General features: G+C 41.7%; 1 protein-coding gene across 1 annotated transcript in view; it reads left to right on the forward strand.

Moving 5' to 3' along the window:
* The window catches only part of LOC124788557 (vacuolar protein sorting-associated protein 13B), a 221,355-nt gene that overhangs the window by 54,739 nt on the left and 143,102 nt on the right, over positions 1-23,514 (forward strand). Inside the window, exon 8 of the mRNA XM_047255828.1 lies at positions 1,085-1,281. Within this exon, the coding sequence (XP_047111784.1) occupies positions 1,085-1,281 (197 nt within the window). The remainder of the gene's footprint in view (positions 1-1,084; positions 1,282-23,514) is intronic.

Consider the following 23,514-nt stretch of genomic DNA (forward strand, 5'->3'; position numbering starts at 1 on the left):
CCCTCCAAACAATTTTTGCAACTGATCAGATGCTACACTACAAATAGACAAAAATGTATTGTGGCAATACATGATTACATGTTGCAGATTTCAACCAGCATCCAAATAGTTGTGATCTTAGTGCCAAATTTACTACACATGTCATCTATTTTTTCCTCTAGAACTTCACAGATGAGGGGTTGCTCCAAGGCACTTTAAGCCTTGTCATATACCCTTTAGATTCCAACCATTTCCAGCTATTTCCCCCTTTCATTGGTAGGAGCCCCTGATTCTAATAAATAGCAATTTTACAGCTATCTACATGTTTCCATATGCTGATTTTAGTATAAAAAGGATAGATTGCTACTCACCACACAGCAGAGATGCAGAGTCGCAGATAGCCACAAGAAAGTTTTCGGTCAAAAATTCTTCTTCCTAATAAGACAACACGCATGCGCATATCCACGCAAATGCAACTGACACACGTATGGCCAGTGTCTCTGGCTGCCAGGGCTAGACACCATAATGAATGAGGCTGAAGGGATAATAGTCGGGCTACACTAGACCAGAATAGACTGTCCTCAGAAGTCAGAACAGTGGTCATGTTTGTGTGAGTTGCGTTTGCGTGAATGTATGTGTGCACATGTTATTTAATTCAGAAGAAGGCCTTTGGTCAAAAGGGTTCTGGTCTAACAGTCTTTTAGCACACTGGACTCGCATTTGGGAGGACGACAGTTCAATCCCGTCTCCAGGCATCCTGATTTACGTTTTCCGTGATTTCCCTAAATCGTTTCAGGCAAATGCCGGGATGGTTCCTTTGAAAGGGCACGGCCGATTTCCTTCCCAATCCTTCCTTAACCCAAGCTTGCGCTCTGTCTCTAATGACCTCGTTGTCGACGAGACGTTAAACACTAACCACCACCATCTAACAGTCTTTTTGTTATGTCTCTCCGTGACTCAACATCTCCACTATACAGTGAATAGCAATCTATCCTTTTCATAATATTGTCATTATTCCCCCTGGATTTTCCTTTGTTTTGATATGCTATTGATTGTGCTGCAGATTTTTCTATGCTGATAATACTAATTCAGAATATATTTCTAGATGGTGATGAAGATGATAATGGAGGTGACGATGAAGAAAAAGCAGAAGAATCATGGGCTGGCTGGGCTTTGAGCTTTGTTCCTTCACTATATCCAGCACATGGAACAGAGGAGTGGGAAAATGACCAATACATTCCAGTACCTGGTCCTACAATGCACGCTGGTTTTTATATGGAGCAGGCTTCAGTTTCGTTGAAGGTACTGTGCAATTTGCATCTGCATCTGCTCTCTGCAAGCTACGTTATGGTTTGTGACAGAAGGTATTTTGCGTACCAGTATCTTTTATTCCCAATCACTAACGGCACATAGAAAGACATAGAAAGAATGACTGCTGGTAGGTCTACATATGACCTGGAACATTTGTGATTGTACCATTGTGGTCATTTTGCAAGATGTTTGTAGGAGGAAGTATGAGGGTGAGTCAAATGAAAACGTTAAATTTGTAATTTCACACCATTATCCTTTAAGTTGGTAAACATGCTACAAACAGTGTGCAGAATGGCCTGTAGGTGGCAGCGTAGTGCAGATGCACACGTACTGTTGCAGTATCAGTATAAAGATGGCTGCCCCACTTGAGACCTGCACCAGGGAAGAACAGCGTTCTCTTATTCGGTTTTTGCATAGTGAAGGTGTGAAACCTATTGAAATTCATCGACGAATGAAGGTTCAGTACAAGCATGTTTGTCACAGCAGTAAGTCTACGAATGGAGTAGGAAGTTCGCAAATGGTGTGACTTCGGTGGAAGATGCTCCTTGTCTAGGTCAGGCACAAAGGAAAACTGCCGAGTGACACTGAATGGCATTGCAGCATGTTTACAGATTAGTCATGGGTCAGCACACCACATTGTGCATGATGTGCTCCAGTTTCACAAAGTGTCAGCAAGATGGGTGCCAGCTGACTCCTGAAATGAGAGAACGACGTGTTGATGCTTGTGAAGAACTTCTTCGGCACTTTGAACGAGAAGGTGATGGCTTCCTTGCAAGAATCATTGCTGGGGATGTAACCTGGGTTCACTTCCACCAACCAAAAACAAAGAGAGCGAGCAAAGAATGGCGCCATTCCTCATCACCAAAACCAAAGAAGTATCGAACAGAACCATCATCAGGGAAGGTTATGCTGATTCTCTTTTGGGACGAAAAAGGCGTCATTTTGGAGCATTGCATGCCTAGAGGGACCACTGTCACCAGTGCATCATACACAGATCTCCTAAAAAATCATATGCAGTCTGCAATCAAATCAAAGTGACCTGGATTGCTGTCAGCAGGTGTCCATTTGCAACATGACAATGCAAGGCCCCACACCGCCCGTACAACAGTTGCAACAATCACAGACCTGCATTTTGAGTGTCTTCCTCATCCACCATACTACCAGACTTTGCCCCAAGTGATTTCCATATATTTGGACCACTCAAAGACACAATGGGAGGAAAGAAGTTCCATTCTGATGAAGAGGTACACCACGCAGTGCATGAGTGGTTGCGCGGACTACCAAAAGAATTTTTTTCTAAAGGAATTTATGCACATTGTAAGTGCTGGAGGACTTGCATTAAACATGGAGGGAGATTATGTGGAAAAGTGATACAGCTTTGTACCACTTCTGCACAAGGTTTTCATTTGACTCACCCTCGTAATAAGTACCTCGACTCTTTGTGGAATATGATTTCTCAGAATTGTAATGGTTAACCTTGTTTTAATGCACAATGCCTCTCTTGTAGTGACAACTGGAGTTGAATGAGGATTTCCATGAGACACTTGCCTGACTAGATGAATCCGCAGTGCTTCATTATTGCCCATTTCTTGGATATGAGGCAGCAGTTGCTATACTTTATGTATTATGATTATTTGCATTCGTCCAATTTAATAGTACTTGATAAAGTTCAGCTGTACATTTCGAGAGTCTGCTCTCATAATCAGGGTGTTGACACTCAGTTTATGGCATGCACAAAATGAAATAAAATAAAATAAAAGCTTATTTGACTATGGGTTCTCATCTTATGTAAAACTGTTCACTTCACTAACTGTGACTGTGCAGCTGGCTGTCCCCTATTCTTCAGCTGTGGATACTAAGAGTGCCCACTAGCTGAAGAGGAGGACGTAGCACGCTGCATGGTTGCATTGTGTGAAGTGGATAAGAAGACTAGGACACATAGTTAATGTTTTGTTTTCTTTTATTTCATTTCATTTTATCTAAAGAACATGATGAAGCGAGTTTCAACAACCTGATGATGAGAACATTGTCTCACAGTTAAATTGTATGAAGTGCTTCATTGCAAATGATTATTACTGATAAAGATCGCAACAATATGACAGCAGCTGGTGCTGCCAAGGTAGTCGCTATGGACGGCAGCTGGCAGCAGTGCGGCAGCAACTGATGGTGCTGTGAGGACACAGTCAGCATGCAACAGTGGATGATGAGTAGAAGCAGGTCTTCACACAGTGAGTGAAACAACCTAGCAGGCATGTCAGGCGAGGGAGATGTAATTGTGCAACGGCACTAACATACAAAGTCACCCAGTGGGAAACGTGCTGCTTTGTTGAAAGAAGTTAACTTAATACCACAGTCATTTAATGGTAACAAAAATATCAATGATTGTGGTATAGCTTTCCAGCTTGTCAGCACAGAGTGGGATGGAACTTTGTTGAAATTTTTAAAAACTATGATAATGGGTTCTATGCAAAACAAATGGTTAATTAGAGATCTAAGAATCACTTAATAAGATTTGTGTGCGATTCTTGTGGAGACTTGCCCGAGTAAGAAAATGTTAGATCATTAAGCATGCAAAATGTTTGCAAACTGACAAGAGCATGAAGAAGATATAGAGCAATGGTGGTTACAACTTAATGTGACGCAACATCATTTTAGCGAAGCTATTTGGGGCACACTGCAAGAATTAGAGTTGACTAGCAGCCTTCTGCTCACTTGGAAACTAAGTAGAACTTTGTTTATGAAGATATGATCAAAGCAATAGTGCATGCTTGTAGATAATGAATGACATTAGCAGACATAATAGAGATTGCTTTGAGAGAGGAAAGTGTGATTGCTTTAGCAATGAAAAGGTAAATATCTGAATTAGAGGTACAGCACTGCATAGCAAAATAAAAGCAATGAATTGTTTCAGGTGCAGCAGACCAGTCCATGTACTGCAGGCCTGTCTGTCAGATAAAAGAGTAGGGAAGACAGAACCAGCAGTAATGGGGAATGGAGCAAATAATAGGAGAGTGCCAGTTGGGAAAACCAATGTTGATCCCTCCATTTTTAGGGGTAGTTATTGAGAAACTGAAAATTTGTTAGTGATGTGGTGTTCACTGTGAAACTTGCCAGGGCATAGAGGTCCAGTTGTGCATCGAAGCATTGTAACAAACTAGTCACCATGTAATAGACTGCATGAAGTGTGCATGATATGCACAGAAAAAGAAGAAAGTGCTCGCAAATTAAGCAAGGGCATAAGAAAACAGGCATGATGTGCCTTGCAAGGAAAAATAGTGATAGCCATCTGCAAAAACAAAAGTGAATTTGTAGAGCTGGAGTGTCGGTAAGGCATACACAGCCAGATGAAATTCCATATTGATAATGGGGTGCAAATATGTTTGACACAAAGGAGTATCTAAAGTGCTGTTGGAAAGTATGATGCAATCAGGTGCATTAGGAGTCAGGATATCATTAATATAATTGCAGAGATGAGACACCGAGAGATTTTGGGTTATTGTTGTTTTTGACTATGCAAGAAGGACCAAGCTGTGGACTCGTCTTTGCTGATGCTAGGTGTGTGGAGAGGTGGAAAAGGCTTACTTCCATTTTAGAAAGATGAGCTTTAAGTCGCCATATCTTAAAATATTCATAAAGTCTAGTGAGGCTATTCGTTAGGTGCTCATCATATTCAGAATTATCTTCACTCTGATATGAAATTTCAAGGTCACCTGCACACTGGAGTTTTTTTGGCAGGTCTAGTTTAGCATGTCTGCTATGTAGCGAGAACAGAGTGAGAACAGAGCCTTGAGGTGAGCCAACCTAAGTACATGCCATATGCACTTCTTTTCACCTTGTTGTACTTTAAACAGCTAATTGCTCAACATGTTGCTTAAGAGGTTACCCAGAGTCTTGCAATGTATTGTTTCCAGAAATTTAGGGATTAGATTCTTATGCTACACTTGCCATAAGCTGCTGACAGGTCAAGAAATACTACTCTAGTTTTGAGTGTCTTCTGGTAGCCAGTTTCTATGTTAGTAATCAAGGAGAGCACTCAGGCACAGCAACTTCTACGGGGTGTAAACCCATATTGTTCAGGTGGTACCATGGAAATAATTTGATCTTGTAATTCTTCCCAAGCACAGATAAGTAGAGATATTGGGCAAAAGTGTTCTGCAGCTACCCCTTCTTTACCAGTTCTTTTTTTTTTTTTATGCACTACCATTTGTGGAAACTGCAACACGAAGAAGGAAATTCATGAAATCAATTAATTTAACGCCACAGGTTAGGTACATTACAAGTAAGAAATTAATACCTTTTCAAATCAGTACATGTCCTTTGAGCGCTACTATTCAGTATGTCATGTGGCCACCATGCACTGGAATTAGAGCTGCTACATGCTGTGGTATTGAATCAATAAGGTTCTGAATACGTTCCTGAGGGATTTCCCTCCACATAGTTTGTATCCGAGCCCACAAATCTGTGGCATCAGTTACTGGAGAACCTTGACACACCAGGTGCCGATCAGCCATATCCCAGACGTGTTTGGTAGGCAAAATGTCTGGCGAATGTGCAGGCCAGGGAAGCAGTGGCACCCGTCGCTCTTCGAAGAAGGCCTGTACATTCCTCTTAATTTGTGGCTGGGCATTGTCGTGTTGAAATATGGCCTGTGGAGGTGCCTGAAGCAGGGGGAGTACCTCAGGCTCCACAACCGCCGTTAGGTACCGGTTGCTGTGCCTGCGGTATGTACGAGGTGAGATCGGTTGTTGTAACCAATGGTGCCCCAAACCATCACACATCGTGTTTGTCCGCTATGCCACTCTACAGTGCAGCCCTTCAGGTTGCACTCACCACGGTACAGCCGGACACGTATGCGGCCATCACTGTTGGAAGCATTGAAGTGGGACTCATCCGAAAGAGTGCACAAAATGATGGTCATGTTTGATGGTCCAGTTCCCACTCGACACTGTGTACGACCTTCCTCTATCCACTGCTTCCACACACGCTTCACTGTCGTAGCAGCATGCCCTGTGCAAGCTGAAATGTCATGGTATGACAACCCCATTTCCCAAAGACCAATCATTACGCCCCTTTCGAACTTGCTCATATGCCCATATGGCTCCCTTTGATGTCGACAAGGCACACTGGCACTCACTTTATAGTTTCCACCTTGTGTGGCAGCTCTGTATTGACTACACTAGGCACATCACTGAACCCGTCGGACCGACACGAGAGGGCTCTGCTCAGCCTACATGTACCCCATCTCGCTGCAAAACGTATCAAGTATTGCTTGCACACCCGTCACCACTTCCACCAAGTGTGGCACTATTTGGGTAAGTCCTTCTCGGTGTTGCACTTTTCACAAATGGCATTGTGTATAACAATAACTTAAACTATCTTAAATTTTGCTAGTAATGATCCTATGTGAAGAATTAATTAATTGTGTGGAAGTAATCAACTTCAATCTCCATTTTGATGTGAAAGAAGGGTAGAAGATGGGGTACAGAGTGCACACCTGCACTTTGCATGTCAACTGTGGACACATCTGGGCATAATACAGGTACTATCATCAGAACGCTCCTTCCCAGAAGACAATGTTGCCCCATTCTCACCACCTATAGCCTACATATTCCTCCAATGTGATCTGCTTCTGTATCACATTGGAACTTTCAGAAAGCAGAGTGGAATAAATTCTCAAAAGTATTGATGAGTCAGTAGAAAAGATTCCTGCCATACCAAGCCCATACTCAAAGTTTCACTGCCAAAAACAGTGTACACGTAGGATGCTGTAAAGAGTACATCTGTGCATGGACCCAAGTGATCAACCAGCTATATTATAAATTCAAGGAAAGTGAGGACCAAGAAACAGATATGTCCTGATGAATTCCTTGAATGAACAAAGGGGAGAAAAGTTTGCACAAGGAAACCAGGGATGCTGGCTTCACACATTCCAATAGAAAAGCTTCGACATTGTTTCAGAAACTGGGACAAGACTCTTCCCACAACACAAAGAAGTCAACAGTCTCAGGCAACACAACACCAGTAACTTACTGAGAGTTTCAAAGCATAAAACAAATGTTTGACAAGGAAATAAAGAATTAGTGAGATCAAGAAACTGTTCAGTGTAACCCAGGATTTTGTGCTCCATATAAGATCACTGAACTGGAGGCAGCCCTTAAGCGTATGAAATGTAGAATATCTGCTGGGCTCTACCCTGAATTTTTGGTGCTCAGTGGAATTGGAATGCGAGATTGAGACAGAGGGTATGAGAAAAGAGGCAACTCTTTGTAAACAGGACTGAACCTGAAGCAAAAGGCAAGTAGGAATCTGGTGGTTAGTAGAGACTGTAAGTGAACAGAGATTGCCAGAGTGAAAATAAAATGAGGTAATGAGAAAGGCATTCAAGTCAAAAGAATGCTGACAATAGGGCCTCGAGAGGAATGAGTGTGCCAAATAAAAATGGATGTAAAAGGAATGACAGAGGCTATTGTTCCAAAATATATAATAATGTGTTGGTAAAAATGGAAGTAGGGATATGTGTAACATATTTACTGAATGCCACAGATAAGGTAGTAGCAGCAGAATTCCCATTGCTGGTAGCTGAGGCAGTGCTGGAAAAAGGAATCATCCAGTGTGTGCTATGTCAGTTAAGACCAAGCAACAAGTAAAGGTATGAATAAATATTCTAAAAGAGAATATAAATGTTAGTTATTTAAATGCATTAGGGAAAGTGGCCATTACTGAAATGTGCGCAATGTATAGTGATTTGTTTCACTTGCCATGAGGTGTGTCATCTTACACAGAGGGTGTCAGGCATGAAATCAGACTTCTAGCAGAAGCAGGGAAGGTAGAATAATTTCATCATGACCCTTCAGAAGCAAGTGATTAGCAAGAAGTGTGGGAAAGTGAGATAATGTGATACCCTGTTTCAGATTCTGTGTGATTGACAGGTACCAGTGTAGGAGAGCAAAGTTGCTAGCTTGTACACAACATGCCATGTGTTTGTATGATTGATAGTTGCACATGCGCCTAAAAAGAAATTAGAAAGGCTATTAGCAGGTCCTATTAAACAAAGGGGATTGAGAAAAGATGGCTTCCAGAATGTTGCACAATGGGCAAACAATGCTGCATATCTATATTCGAGGCACTGTAACAGCACAGTGGTATTGCAGGGAGATTATTCTGGATCATGTCCATCTGTTTATGGGTGTGGTATGTCCAAGCTTTGCCTGCCAACACGGAAATGGCGAGGTGTCAGACACACTGAAAAGTATATATTGAACATAAAGAAAGATCTGCATACCCTCCCCCCCCCCCCCCCCCCCAACCATACCCAAAACCTCTAGAGCATAGCTGGAATGATCTTGGCAGAAATGTTTCTCAATGAACACTGCTTGCTGAACCGTGCAAGAACTGGAAACTGCGCTGAGAAAGGAGTTGGAATGATGTTCAAGATACCTCATTACATTTGAGTTCAAAATATGTTCTAAGATTCTACCCTTGGATCTTCATTTGCAAAGAAACATTTGAAAACTGGGTTCACCATTTGTGTGTTTGCTCTGCTACATCAGTTTGTTTCTGTCTCATTCATGAGTATTTGGATGCTGTCGATGGTACCAATAACAGCATTTACATATAACCAGAATATCTTCGGGCTTTGTGAGACATCTTTAAACACTAGTCCACAATGTTAGTCACTGAATAATTCTCATATTGCTCTTTTGTCAGCCAAACACAGTGAAATTCAGCATCTCTCTATCTATACCCCTACACTTTGTTTACTTATATTACACTGTTGTCTGTTTCTTTCGAAGCTTCTTTATAAGTGTCTATATACCATGGAGGGTCCCTCTCTTCATGAATTGTTCTATAGGTGCATACTATCAAGTGTATGGTCAACTATTCATCAAAACCTTAACCAGTGTTCTTGTACATGCTCCTGTCCAGAGCTACATGTTTCCAAGTTCCTCTCTGAGATATGACTCTGCTGCCTCTTATCTAGTTTGCTGAAAATGAGTTGTAAAGACCCTCTGTGTCCTTGAATTAGAATAACACTGAAAGTTTCTGGGACTGTGCAGAATAATATGCTAAATGCCAATATCAACCAAAGTAATCTGGCCAGTGTGATTTATTGTGACTCCATTGGTTAGACACCTATGGCTTATTTGTCCAGAAGCTTGTTTAGTCATACTGCTGTAAATCACAGTAGTTGTTAATGTTGTTACTCGCCGATCTTTCAAAGTGCCGCCGCACAGTTACGCGCGTCCTCTACATGCGGCGCTGTCTGCCAGCCATGCAGCAGCAGCGCCACCTAAGCGGCCAGCCAGCCAGTGGCCGCTAGACTTGGACTCAATTATGATTTGACTGTTAAAGTGTACACGCATCTTACTCTGTTTACTTGATCTGTGACTTTCATGTATTGCATCTTCCTTGAAATATATTTGTTCAACTTGAAGTTATAACAATTGGCAACGAGGTAGTGATTTTTCTTTTCCATCGTTGACCCACATGATTCCATGGCTACTTTAGAGCAACTATTGCATCTACATCTACATTGATACTCCGCAAGCCACCCAACGGTGTGTGGCGGAGGGCACTTTACGTGCCACTGTCATTACCTCCCTTTCCTGTTCCAGTCGCGTATGGTTCGCGGGAAGAACGACTGTCTGAAAGCCTCCGTGCGCGCTCTAATCTCTCTAATTTTACATTCGTGATCTCCTCGGGAAGTATAAGTAGGGGGAAGCAATATATTCGATACCTCATCCAGAAACGCACCCTCTCGAAACCTGGCGAGCAAGCTACACCGCGATGCAGAGCGCCTCTCTTGCAGAGTCTGCCACTTGAGTTTATTAAACATCTCCGTAACGCTATCACGGTTACCAAATAACCCAGTGACGAAACGCGCCGCTCTTCTTTGGATCTTCTCTATCTCCTCCGTCAACCCGACCTGGTACGGATCCCACACTGATGAGCAATACTCAAGTATAGGTCGAACGAGTGTTTTGTAAGCCACCTCCTTTGTTGATGGACTACATTTTCTAAGCACTCTCCCAAATGAATCTCAACCTGGTACCCGCCTTACCAACAATTAGTCTCATAGAACAGCAAACGCTTCTCACAAATGCAATTCGTGATTTCGTCGCAGCATCAAGTGCGGGGCATATGTTGTTGTCTCTACCTACTTTTCCTTCTTACGACGAGATGGTGGAAGACTGGTCTGATTACGAAAAACATCTTCGACAGCACTTCTTGGCATTTCATGTCGCGGACGAACAAACATGTAAGTCTCTGCTCCTTTCATGGATTTCACCTCAAATGTGTCAGTTGTTGTCGCAATTAGCTCCTTTGAAAGATCCTGCGTCTTTGTCCTTTTTTGAAATGTGCTCACTTCTGTCCGTCTATTTTCAAAAGCAAACGCATGTGGTAGCCTCTCGTGTTGCCTTTTATCGTTGTCAAAAACAACCGAATCAATCCTATTGCACTTGGGCTGCTGAACTTCACGGCCTCAGTAGAAAGTGTCAATTTGTTACTGAAGTTCACAAAGAATCCTACGCCGATTCCATGGTACAGGATGCTATTATCCGATCGGCGCACGACAATGAAGTTAGTCAGCATGCCCTTCAGTTGGCAAATCTGACTCTAGGTGAAGTCCTATCCATAGCTCAGTCTTTCGAAATTTCTCGCACTGCTGGAGCGCAAATAGAGGCATGGGGCGATGTCGGGGAATACAACCTCTGTGCGATGTTGATGGAGCGTGTGGCGTGTCCCCGCCGGCCGACGTGGTCCCTGTACGCTCCCAAGCGCAGCCTCGGCCTAACCGAAAACAAACCTCTAAGAAACTGCAGCAAAACCCACGGCAACTTCCTTCATGTCCGCGGTGTTTTACGAAACATTCATGAGAAGATTGTCCACAACGTTGGGCCGTGTGTCACAAATACAAAAAAAAAAAAAGGGTCGTATATCATTCGTTTGCAAATCCGACCGCATACATGATGTTCATGAACATGACGCTGATTCTGATTTTGTGTTGTCTGTCAGTTGTACTTCTTCCCTTTCAGGGAAGTTATTCCTCGCTGTCCAAATACTTGGTCGAGATGTTCGCTTGCAGGTGGATACTGGTTCTGCTGCCACGATCATCAATTCTCAGACGTATCTTCAGTTGGGTTCTCCAATCCTGTCACCTGTCACTAGGCAATTACGGACTTACAATAAACATAAGATTTCTCTCTTAGGACGATTTGATGCTGTGGTATCTTACACGTCTGTCGTTCGCACTGTTCCCATCTTTGTGGCCGACCAATTGGATTCCTTGTCGACGACATTTTCGTCTCTTTTTTTCTCCTGGGTTAGGCCGTGCAAACGACTATGAAGCTCATATCACACTCAAACCCACTACTCGGCCTAAGTTTTTTTGGGCGCAGCCCATTCCTGTGACCCTTCGTGATCAGGTCAAATGGGAGCTGAATCGTCTCACTGCTTCAGAGGTCTTGCTTCCTGTCACTTCCAGTGAGTGGTCCTCTCCTGTCGTTGTTGTTGCTAAGCCAAATGGTGATATTTGTCTCTGTGGCAATTTCAGAGCCACTGTAAATGGTCAATGCCTTATCGACACTTACCCTATGCCTCGACCTGGAGAATTGTTCACTAAACTTGCTGGAGGCCAGTATTTTTCTAAACTTAACCTGTCAGAAGCTCATCATCAACTTCCTCTTGACACTGCTTCCCGGCAATTTCTGGTCCTTAACATGCCTTTTAGCATCTATCAATACCAACGATTGCCATTCAGAGTTGCCAGTGCCCCTGCTCTCTTTCAGTGATTCTTGGAACAATTATTGCTCACTTTCCCTGGGTGTATAAATTACCAGGACGACATTGTTGTCACTGGCTCCACCACTGACGAACGTCTTCAAAATCTCCGCACACTTTTTCATGTCTTACAGACTGCCGGTCTTAAGTGTAACCTTCAGAAATCAAAATTTTTTCAGGCATATATCACATACTTGGGGGTTTCAGCTCTATCGGGATGGTATTCATCCGCTTCAGCAAACTGTCGCTGCGATTGATGCCCTTCCTAGCCCTACATCTGTTAAGGAACTGCAGGCCTTCTTGCGGAAAATAGCATACTATCACAAGTTTTTACCATCTGCTGCTTTGGTGGCTCAGCCGTTGCATCGCCTGTTGCATAAAATCGTGCCTTTTCATGGTCCGCATCATGCGATGCAGCTTTCCAGAAATTGAAGATTACGCTGAAACAGGCCCCGTGCCTGGCTACTTATCGACCACTTGTTTCCTTGTTACATCCATCAACGTCACTTCCCGACAAGGCTGCACACCGCCTCCAGCGTTGGGCTCTTTACTTGTCTCGTTTCAATTATGAGATCCATTTCTGGCCGCCGGCTCAACATGCGAATGCTGATGCTCTGTCTCGCCGTCCCATGGGTCCTGATCTGGCATTTGATAGGGACGAACTTCTGTGTTTCCACCTGGATGTTGACGAGTAGCGGGTTGTGGACGGGTTTCCCATCACCGGGGACCGGCTGGCAGCTGCTACGGGTTCAGACCCTACCCTCTCCCGGGTTTTACGCTGTATTCAGAAGGCTTGGGCAGATTGTCCATCCGCTAAGACTTCTGATCCGTTGCGGAACTACTATGCTTTGCGTTACCGCCTCACGGCTAGGGATGGTGTTATCCTCCTTTCCACTGACAATGCTTCGCCGCATGTTGTGTTACCTGCGTCTTTGCGTGCTTCAGTCTTGCGCCTCCGTCACCAAGGGCACTGGGGTGTCTCTCGCACAAAATCTCTGGCACCCTGTCATGTGTACTGGCCCGGCATCGACTCTGAAATCGCACACATGGTCGCTGCCTGCGGCCCTTGTGCGTCACAGGCTGCCGCCCCGAAGTCATCTTTGTCACCATGACCTTCGCCTGAGAAGCCCTGGGAGCATATTCATGCTGACTTTGTGGGACCTTTTTTAGTTACTTATTGGCTTCTCGTTATTGACGTCTACTCTAACTTTCCTTTCATTGTCCGTTGCACGTCGCCTACCACCGCGGCAACCACCAATGCTCTAGTTCGCAGTTTCTCTTTGGAAGGTGTTCCCTCTACTCTTGTTACATATAATGGTCCACAATTTGCCTCTTCTGATTTTGCGGATTTTTGTGTCCGTCACGGCGTCATGCATGTACGGCCCCTCCGTTCCATCCACAGTCAAACGGTGAGGCTGAACGACTGGTCCGCACATTTAAGGCACAGATGACGAAACTACTGACTTCTTCTGCTGATGATGCGCTTCTCCAATTTCTGGCTTCTTACCGTTTCACCCCCATGGGCGACCACAGCCTGGCTGAGCTCTTACATGGCCGACAGCCCCGCACGCTACTTCATCTTCTGCGGCCTTCCACCTCACGGCCACAGGTGCCTTCGCTTGGGCGGTTCACCGCCGACGACCTTATATGGGTACAGGGGAGATGGCAGGCGCCAAAATGGAGTCCTGGCCGCATCTTCTGACACCTGGCAAACGCCTGTATGAAATCCAGATGGACACGGGTGTTGCAGTGCGTCATTCTTCATACCAGCTTCGGCCTCGTGTGCCGGCACTGCATGTTCTGGATGCCGTTACGCCACCTTTGGCTCTACCTGATGCTCGGGATACTGGAATCTCTCATTACTCACAACGCAGTCCTCTCCCCATCATATCAGTGCTAACACAAGAACTGACGCTGCCAGGAGACGTGCCCATGCAGGAACCAGATGACCATCATCTGTCGGAGCAACTCTACTCGCCTCCTTCTCCTGTGGACACGGACACATCGCCCATGTCTCCCGTTATAACAACCGGACTTGCCACAACGGGCCGATTGGTGCACGGGGCCCCAGCAGATTCGACCCCCACGTCTCCTGTCATCTCGATCCGATATCATCGGGGACACTTCTGTCCGTACGGGAAGCCTCCTCCTCGAGACTTTAAGGCCAGTCAAACAACACCTGTGGACGTTAGCAATCTACAGGCCACCTCCATCAAAACCAGTGCAAAAAATTCAAAGGTGGGAAAGGTGTTGTGACTCGCCGATCTTTCAAAGTGTTGCCGCGCAGTTACGCGTGTCCTCTACATGCCAGCCATGCAGCAGCAGCGCCACCTAAGTGGCCAGCCAGCCAGCCAGTGGCCGCTAGACTTGGACTCAGTTATGATTTGACTCTTAAAGTGTACACACATCTTACTCTGTTTACTTGATCTGTGACTTTCATGTATTGCGTCTTCCTTGAAATATATTTGTTCAACTTGAAGTTATAACAGTTAAGTCCCTCAAAGGACAAAGATTGTTAACCTTTTTGTCTTATGAGTTTATTTACAGAACAATGAGGAGTGTAATAAAATTTAAATTTGAATAAAAATCTTAATTCTATTAATTCAGAAACTAATGTATCACTGTTGTTCCTGCTATGTTTTCAGCTGCAGAAATCTGCTTGGAGTTCGCAAGATCGTGCAGTGGGCATATGATGAAGCTATTCTTTGACATTATTAGATTTTGCTAATTAATGTACTTAAGTAAAGCCATGTTTTTGCTGTAAAACAAAACAGTCTATTTGCTCTTGTTACCAAAGTGAAGAAAATCATGGTTGACTGAGCTGTCACCATTCCAAGCAAAAGTTAGCATGTGCCATTTGATAATCTGACAGAAGTACTGATGCTTTCTATGGTAATTGATTCATCATTCTGTGTGACACATGTGTACATTGTGTTTTTGTCATATGACATCCTTGAAAGCCATGGGTTGGGGCAGTTGGATGGATTCAGTATTTCTCGACTCTTGGAAATCATTTCACTTGGCATCACACCAAGGGTTATTAATAAATGTGCAATTACATGAAGTATCAAACAAAATTTGTGTCTGAATTGAGGACTTCTTAGAAGGGAGGAGGATGCTGCATGTTATCTTGGATGAAGTCATCAGCAGAAGTAGCTGTAACTTCAGGCATACTCCAGAGAATATGTAGGCTCAAGGCAGATGTCAGTCTTTGGTTCACTGGCAGAAAAATGGGAAAATGCAGTCAATCAGCAATGAAGCATTTTTGCATCTCATGTTAGAATATTGCTGAAGTTTGTGGGGTATATACCATACATTGTTACAGGTTTGTTTGACTCACAAGGGAGCATCATGCAAATGTTGAAAAACATGAATTGGCAGAAGTTTGAAGATAGGTCATGCTTATCCCAGGAAAACCTTCTTCCAAATTTTCAAGAACCAGTATTACGTGAAGAATCCAGATATATGCTTCACCCACTACTAAAGACGGTGGAAAAAAAAAAAAGATTAGATTAATTACAGTTCGGTCTCCCTGTACACCCATCTTCCAGTAGATCGTGCATGACAATGTTTACTACATCTTTGTGGTAGGGATATATACATTTAACAGTATTTTTAGGTCTTACTCTATTTGCAGTTGATTATGGATAACAATCTGTCGTGCTTGTGGTGTGAATGGTGGCAGCACAACAACTTGAGATGGTGCTGCCGTTGACACCACAAACAATTGAAATTAATTGAATGGAATCCAACTGAATTGAATTTTGAATGATCCTGTAGGATTACAATGGTGTGCAGTAAATGTAAATGCAATATAGGGCACATTAAAAATAGAAAACATTTGTTATCACATAGTTCCTAACCATTTTTATAACATTCTAACATAATTGATTACAAGTAACAATATATACAAATTTAATGTGATAAGTACTCTTCAATATTGTAAAATTCCTTTTCCATCAGATAGCCTTTGAGGTTCTTTGAAAACTTAAGTGTCGTGTACATTGTCAAGCAGTTTTTTAGACAGACTACTTAGTAATTTGATACTGAGTACTGGGGTTGTTTTCCAAGCATTATCAGTCAGTGGGATATGCTTTGTATGACATTCTTCCTTTGTGTGTTGTGGATATGGACACTAGCATATGTACTCCACTCTGCACTATCTTTTGTGACAAATATTGTAGTTTTATACATGTATAAGGGTGTAAAATTTAAAATGCCTTATCTTTTAAAACAGTTTTTGTATGTTTCAGAAATCTTTCTTCTTAATATGATCCTTATTGTGAATGTATGCTTTCCCGGCGTATATTTCTACGGAATCCAAACTGATCTTCCCTGAGGTCGGCTTCTACTAGTTTTTCCATTCGTCTGTAAAGAAGTCGTGTTAGTATTTTGCAGCTGTGACATATTAAACTGATAGTTTGGTAATTTTCACATCTGTCAACACCTGCTTTCTTTGGGATTGGAATTATTATATTCTTCTTGAAGTCTGAGGGTATTTCGCCTGTCTCATACATCTTGCTCACCAGATGGAAGTGTTTTGTCAGGACTGGTTCTCCCAAGGCTGTCAGTAGTTCTAATGGAATGTGGTCTACTCTTATGCAACACTTATGCAACAGGAAAGAAAATGTATCAATAGGGAATGTATAAGTGTCAGAAACCAAAGCCATCAATATGGAGAGCCACAGGGATCTGTAATGCCACCATTACTGTCTAATCTGTCGGTTAATGACATAAGTATTGAAGAGAAGGAAAATAAAATATTGTATGTAGATGACATGGTACAACTGAAAAATGACCAAAATGTGGTACAGCTTGAGAGAAGAGCATACATATCTGTCAACACCACAGATCAGTGGCTCCTGGAAAACTGACTTGTTATAAACCTAAAAAAGAAGGTATGTGGTGTTTGGAAATAAAGAGAAGCCTGCGCACATGGATTTAGAGGTGGATGAAATGAGACTAGAAGAAGCATTATCAACTAGATTATTAGGTATTATTGCTTTTTTCATGATGTGAACACCCATTTTATTGCTTGAATGTTTTAGTTTCCCCACACTATACTCCATACTGTAGATATGGTTCAAAGAATCCATGGTATACTGTGGTATACTGTGCACAGAAGCTGGTTGTCTGCATACTGTAATAGCTGCTTCATGATGAATGTGATGGATCTGAGTTTCATACAGACAGTACAAATATATTGTGCCCATTTCAGCTCGTTATCTACTATAATACCTAATAATCTAGTTGATAATGCTTCTTCTAGTCTTCCGTCTTTCGCGACTGTAACAAAAGTTTTATTTACACTGAGCACGTTTGGCTTTATTTTAAAGCACTTCAATCAATCAAAAGGAAGTAGACAAAATACATTAAACAAAACTGTGGACTTACAAAAACATTAGGACTTGAATATACCGTCTATCAGTGAAGTGCTCTGAGCTATGTCAAATATAATTTTTGTGTGTGGCACACACAAACATCATTTATTTGCTAAAACACTGATCTGCCAACACAAACGTTGAATATTGTGTTACCGCAGCACATAACTACGAAAGGTGACTTGGCAATGGAGGAGACAAAATACTGTCCACTGAAGATGCTTCAAAAGAGAGAAACGTTTCTGGTCTAAATAAGTCCCTTATTACAGTTGCAGAAGAGGAATATATGTCAGTACCATTGGTAAAACTGCGACTGTGGAACAAAAACAAGAAAGAGAACATGAGTACCATTGTGTATGTGCCATACCTTTCCTTGATTGAAGTGCTTTAAAATAAGGCCAAACGCGTCTGGTGTAAATAATACTTTTATTACAGTCGGGAAAGACGGAATATTTCTCAATATTACATACGACACCTATGTCGTGCTTAAATTAAATGAGATATTGTTATACAGTATTCTCAACATTGTGGCAACTAAAATCGACCATACGGATAGTATACGCTATGGACTTCTACCTGTACAAACTCTTCAAAATTTCGTGCAATGGTTTACTACATTTAATGCTGCATAATAACTGCGTTGAACATCGAAACAAAATTAAGTCATTTATGGGGGGGAAGGTATCAGTCAAGAAGACGTGTAAAAATCAAATTTTTGGGCCAAATAGTTTTTGTGAAATCGAATGATAAGTGTGTCAAAGCAGTGGGAACACCATGTGTCTGCACAGGCGGGCGGTGTAGTGATGACAAAATTGCGCACAGCGCGGAATGCGGCGAGCACGTGTTTGCAGCAGCGAAAGGGTTAATGAAGAGACAAAGCACTAGAAATTTCAAAAAATTGCATTCAAACGAATATAATTCGTGAAGTGGAAATGGAAATGAGCGTTTGGCGTCATTGGCCGGGAGGCCCCTCGCGGGGCAGGTCCGGCCGCCATATCGCAGGTCTTATTACATTCGGCGCCACATTGGGCGACCTGCACGCCGGATGGGGATGAAATGATGATGAACACAACACAACACCCAGTCCCTGAGCGGAGAAAATCTCCGACCCAGCCGGGAATCGAACCCGGGCCCAGAGGACGGCAATCCGTCACGCTGACCACTCAGCTACTGGGGCGGACTATTCGTGAAGTAAGGCACTTCGATATTGTTTTTAAATAATGAAAATATTAAGCAGCGCACGAGGTTTGAACTCATAACCTTTCGCGTAGCAGCCAAACACCTTAACTGTTACGCTAACGCACCTCGTCTGAGTACATAACGCCATGAGTGAGTACATAACGCCATGAGGACTATAACACGTCACGCAAAATACTGACAAACACTGTTGGTATGACTATGAATTACTCACGCCTCGTCGAAGTACAATAGGAAATAAACAATTACCACTGTTCTTTATTGCGAAAAAGCGGTTCATGAGAGTGATACAAACACCTTTCCTTGCTATCACCTGAATTAGGAGTCTTATTGCTTGTTTGGTTTAATTAATTAAGAGAATATGAAGCAATTGGTATAAAGAATGCTTTTTCCAAACTTTCTATAAAAGAATGTCTGCTATCAAACATTGATTTTGTTCTATTACTCTATTTATGACTGAACGTTTCTAAAACTGAAGACACTCGTCCATGCTCTGCACTGCAGTCGAGATGTGGCAACGTCGTTCTCTGTTCATTGGCTGACTGTGTTTTGTGATGTCAGATGCGCAGAACGAACCTAAACTTGGCCGCCAACATAAATGCTGCACACTTTAGCATTTGTAGACTTAGAGAAAGCTTTTGACAATGTTGACTGGAATACTCTCTTTCAAATTCTAAAGGTGGCAGGGGAAAAATACAGGGAGCAAAAAGCTGTTTACAATTTGTACAGAAACCAGATGGCAGTTACAAGTCAAGGGACATCAAAGGGAAGCAGTGGTTGGGAAGGGAGTGAGACAGGGTTGTAGCCTCTCCCCGATCGTGTTCAATCTGTATATTGAGCAAGCAGTAAAGGAAACAAAAGAAAAATTCGGAGTAGGTATTAAAATCCATGGAGAAGAAATAAAAACTTTGTGGTTCGCCGATGACATTGTAATTCCGTCAGAGACAGCAAAGGACTTGGAAGAGCAGTTGAACAGAATGGATAGTGTCTTGAAAGGAGGATATAAGATGAACATCAACAAAAGCAAAACAAGGATAATGGAATGTAGTCGAATTAAGTCGGGTGATGCTGAGGGAATTAGAGTAGGAAATGAGACACTTAAAGTAGTAAAGGAGTTTTGCTATTTGGGGAGCAAAATAACTGATGATGGTCGAAGTAGAGATGATATAAAACGTACACTGGCAATGGCAAGGGAAGCATTTCTGAAGAAGAGAAATTTGTTAACATCGAGTATAGGTTTAAGTGTCAGGAAGTCGTTTCTGAAAGTATTTGTATGGAGTGTAGCCATGTATGGAAGTGAAACATGGACGATAAATAGTTTAGACAAGAAGAGAATAGAAGCTTTCGAAATGTGGTGCTACAGAAGAATGCTGAAGATAAGATGGGTAGATCACATAACTAATGAGGAAGTATTGAATAGGATTGGGGAGAAGAGAAGTTTGTGGCACAACTTGACTAGCAGAAGGGATCGGTTGGTAGGACATGTTCTGAGGCATCAAGGGATCACCAGTTTAGTATTGGAGGGCAGCGTGGAGGGTAAAAATCGTACAGGGAGACCAATGGATGAATACACTAAGCAGATTCAGAAGGGTGTAGGTTGCAATAGGTACTGGGAAATGAAGAAGCTTGCACAGAATAGAGTAGCATGGAGAGCTGCATCAAACCAGTCTCAGGACTGAAGACCACAACAACAACAACAATTGTGATTCTATCCACTCATCTGTGTGGCCTTGAATTCTTTGGTTTTCCTATTTTCCTATCAGTATTTGATGGTCAGTTGTGTCAAACACTTTGGAGAGGTCCAGAAGCATTGTAGATACAACTTGTTTTTCGTCTAAGGACTATATAATAAATTCTGAGAGACTGGTAGTCACTGATTTCGTTGATTTACTTTTTCAGAAACTGTGCTGTGATGATGGTATAAGAATGTTGTATTTGTCCAGATAATCAACTAATCTATTATACATAAGCATTTCCAGTATTTTTGAGAAACCTGGTATCAGTGAAATTGGTGTGTGGTTATTGGGGTCATCCTTTTCCCTCTTTTGTACACTAGTACCACCCTGCTTATCTTTAGTTTTTCTGGAAAAATTCCATAACTGAAAGAGCTGTTTGCTTTGTCCAGCAATGGTGAGATTGTATGCTCACTTACTTACTTTATTATATGTTCCGATATTTTGTCATCACCAGCTGATTTCTTGGACTTTTATTAACCTTCTTGTGTGGACAATTTCATTCCAATTTTAAGTTCCCTACCACATTTATATAGTTATCATTAAGTATGTTAGCTATTTCACTGCCATCTTGAACCAATTTGTTGTCTATTTTCATAGACCCAATATCTGTTTCTTTGTTCGATACAGCTTTTTCTTTTCTTTCAGCATTAATTGCATTCCAACCTGCCTTTACCTTGGTTTTTGAGTTCATTATGGTGGCATTAATTGCTCTTGCTTTTGCCCCTCTTATTATTTTTCTGTATTTCTTTCATAGCATTTTGTAATTTTCAACTTCACCCCCCTGTCTCAGACCGCGCAGCTTCCTTTTGCAGTTCTGTTATTTCACTGGTAATCCACTTTGTCTGATCATTACTTTACTTTGGAGATTACTGTATTAAAATGGTGTTTAATTATTGTAATAAATGAATCATACTTTTCATTTACATCTATAGCTGTAGGGTTTATCCAGGTTTTCCTGCATAACATTGTTCTAAAGATGTTAATATTTTGTTCACTGATGTTCTTGATATCTTTGGTTGTTTGTTTTTTTTGGTTGTGATATTATGTTCTCATTTCTGTGAAAGCAGATCAGCTGTCCATGACACGAAGCAGATCAGCTGTCCGTGTCGATCAGATATTTCACTCGTAGTGACACCTACAAATATTAGTAATGGTGTCATCAATACCTGCCTGACTTTGAGAAGTCACTCTTGTCGGTGCAGATATTGTTGCGTCCGTATTGTATTGTATTAACAGTTCTTCACAATCTTGTCTTGGTTTTGATTCTTTCCCCTTGCCAGGTTTTTCTTCATATTTATTCTTAGAAAGTTGGCATTGTTTTTAGAAGGATGCTGATGTTGGCATTTGGTGATCTGTACACACAAAACAATCTAAAGTCGTCAGTCACTACACCAGTGATTTCAAAGTCTCTAGCTATGGGTATTCTCACATCTGTACTGAGACAATATTCTGTGTATTCAACATTCTGATGTAGTACTTTTATGTAACTTTTCTTTTGCTGGCTTACATGTTGTGGGCTATGTTCTCAGAGCACATTATATAGTCTCTTTTTTTTGTGTGGTGTTATATTTTGCTTTTTTAGCTGCAGCAAGAAAGAAGGTTCCGCACAGGAGCTTTTGATTTTTTTTTCCACCATGTATGATATGTATAATGTTGATTACCTAGGGCCTGAAGATAATGTAATGGAAGACCAAAATTAATCAGAAATAAATTAAGACCTATAAATGCAGCTGACGATGTCATTCCTATTATGTAGAGATAATTTTAAAATGTACAAAGATTAGATTAATCTGCTGAGGAGATCCTCATGGATGTGGAACATGTCAATTTTTTTTAGCTGAAATAACAATACTAATAGTATGAGTATATACAATACATCATTTGTTTCTATTAAAAAATTCGTCAATGGAGTAGAAGGAGTTGGCACTAGTAAGTCTTTCAGGCTCCTTTTAAACTGATCTTTATTTGTAACTAAATGTTTTATGTTTGCTGGCAAATTATTGAAGATTAGTGTTCCTGAGTAGTGGACCCCTTTTTGAACTAAAGTAAGTGCTTTTAAGTCCTTGTGCAGATCATTTTTGTACCTGGTATTGTATGTATGAACTGAGCTGTTTGTTGGAAAAAGAGATATATTATTTAGGACAAATTTCATTAAGGAGTAGATATACTGAAAGGCAGTAGTTAGTATACCCAGTTCTTTGAAGAGGTTTCTACGGGATGTCTGTGAATTTACTCCACAAATAATATGTATTACACGCTTTTGGACTTTGAAAACTTTTGTTTGACTTGAAGAGTCGCCCCAAAATATTATACCATATGACATTATGGAATGAAAGTAGGCAAAGTATGCAAGCTTTTTCATTTTTATGTCGCCTATGTCTGCTAACACTCGAATTGCAAATACAGATTTGTTAAGGCGTTTCTGCAGTTCTGTGGTGTGCTCCTCCCAACTGAATTTATTATCAAGTTGCAATCCCAGGAATTTAAGACTGTCTGCTCTTCTTCATACTTAATGCATATGCTGGGTGGAAACCTCTTACAGGTTCTGAATTGCATGTAGTGAGTCTTTCCAAAGTTTAATGTCAATGAGTTGGCTTTAAACCATTTATTAATATCCATGAAAATATCATTAGCAGATCTTTCTAGAACTACACTCGACATACTTTTTATTGCAATGCTTGTGTCATCTGCAAACAATACAAACTCTGCTTCTGGCAGTGTAACTGATGAGAGATCATTAATGTACAAAAGAAAAAGCAATGGCCCTAAGATGGATCCTTGTGGGACACCACATGTAGTTTCTTCCCATTCTGATGATGACTGATGACTTACTTCACTAGACCCTTGCTCTGACACCCTTTGTTTCCTGTTAGCGAGGTATGACTTGAACCATTTAGCAGCACTGCCCCTGACACCATAGAATTCTAATTTATTTAAAAGGATGTTGTGGTTCACACAATCAAATGCCTTTGACAAATCACAGAAAATACCTGCTGCTTGTAATTTGTTATTTAATGAATTAAGTACATTTTCACTGTAGGTGTAAATAGCCTTCTTGATATCAGAACCCTTCAGAAACCCAAACTATGTTCTTGATAATATGTTATTTGTGGTCAGATGGTTGAGAA

The sequence above is a fragment of the Schistocerca piceifrons genome, chromosome 3 (genome assembly GCF_021461385.2).
Source record: "Schistocerca piceifrons isolate TAMUIC-IGC-003096 chromosome 3, iqSchPice1.1, whole genome shotgun sequence".
Classification (NCBI taxonomy): domain Eukaryota; kingdom Metazoa; phylum Arthropoda; class Insecta; order Orthoptera; family Acrididae; genus Schistocerca; species Schistocerca piceifrons.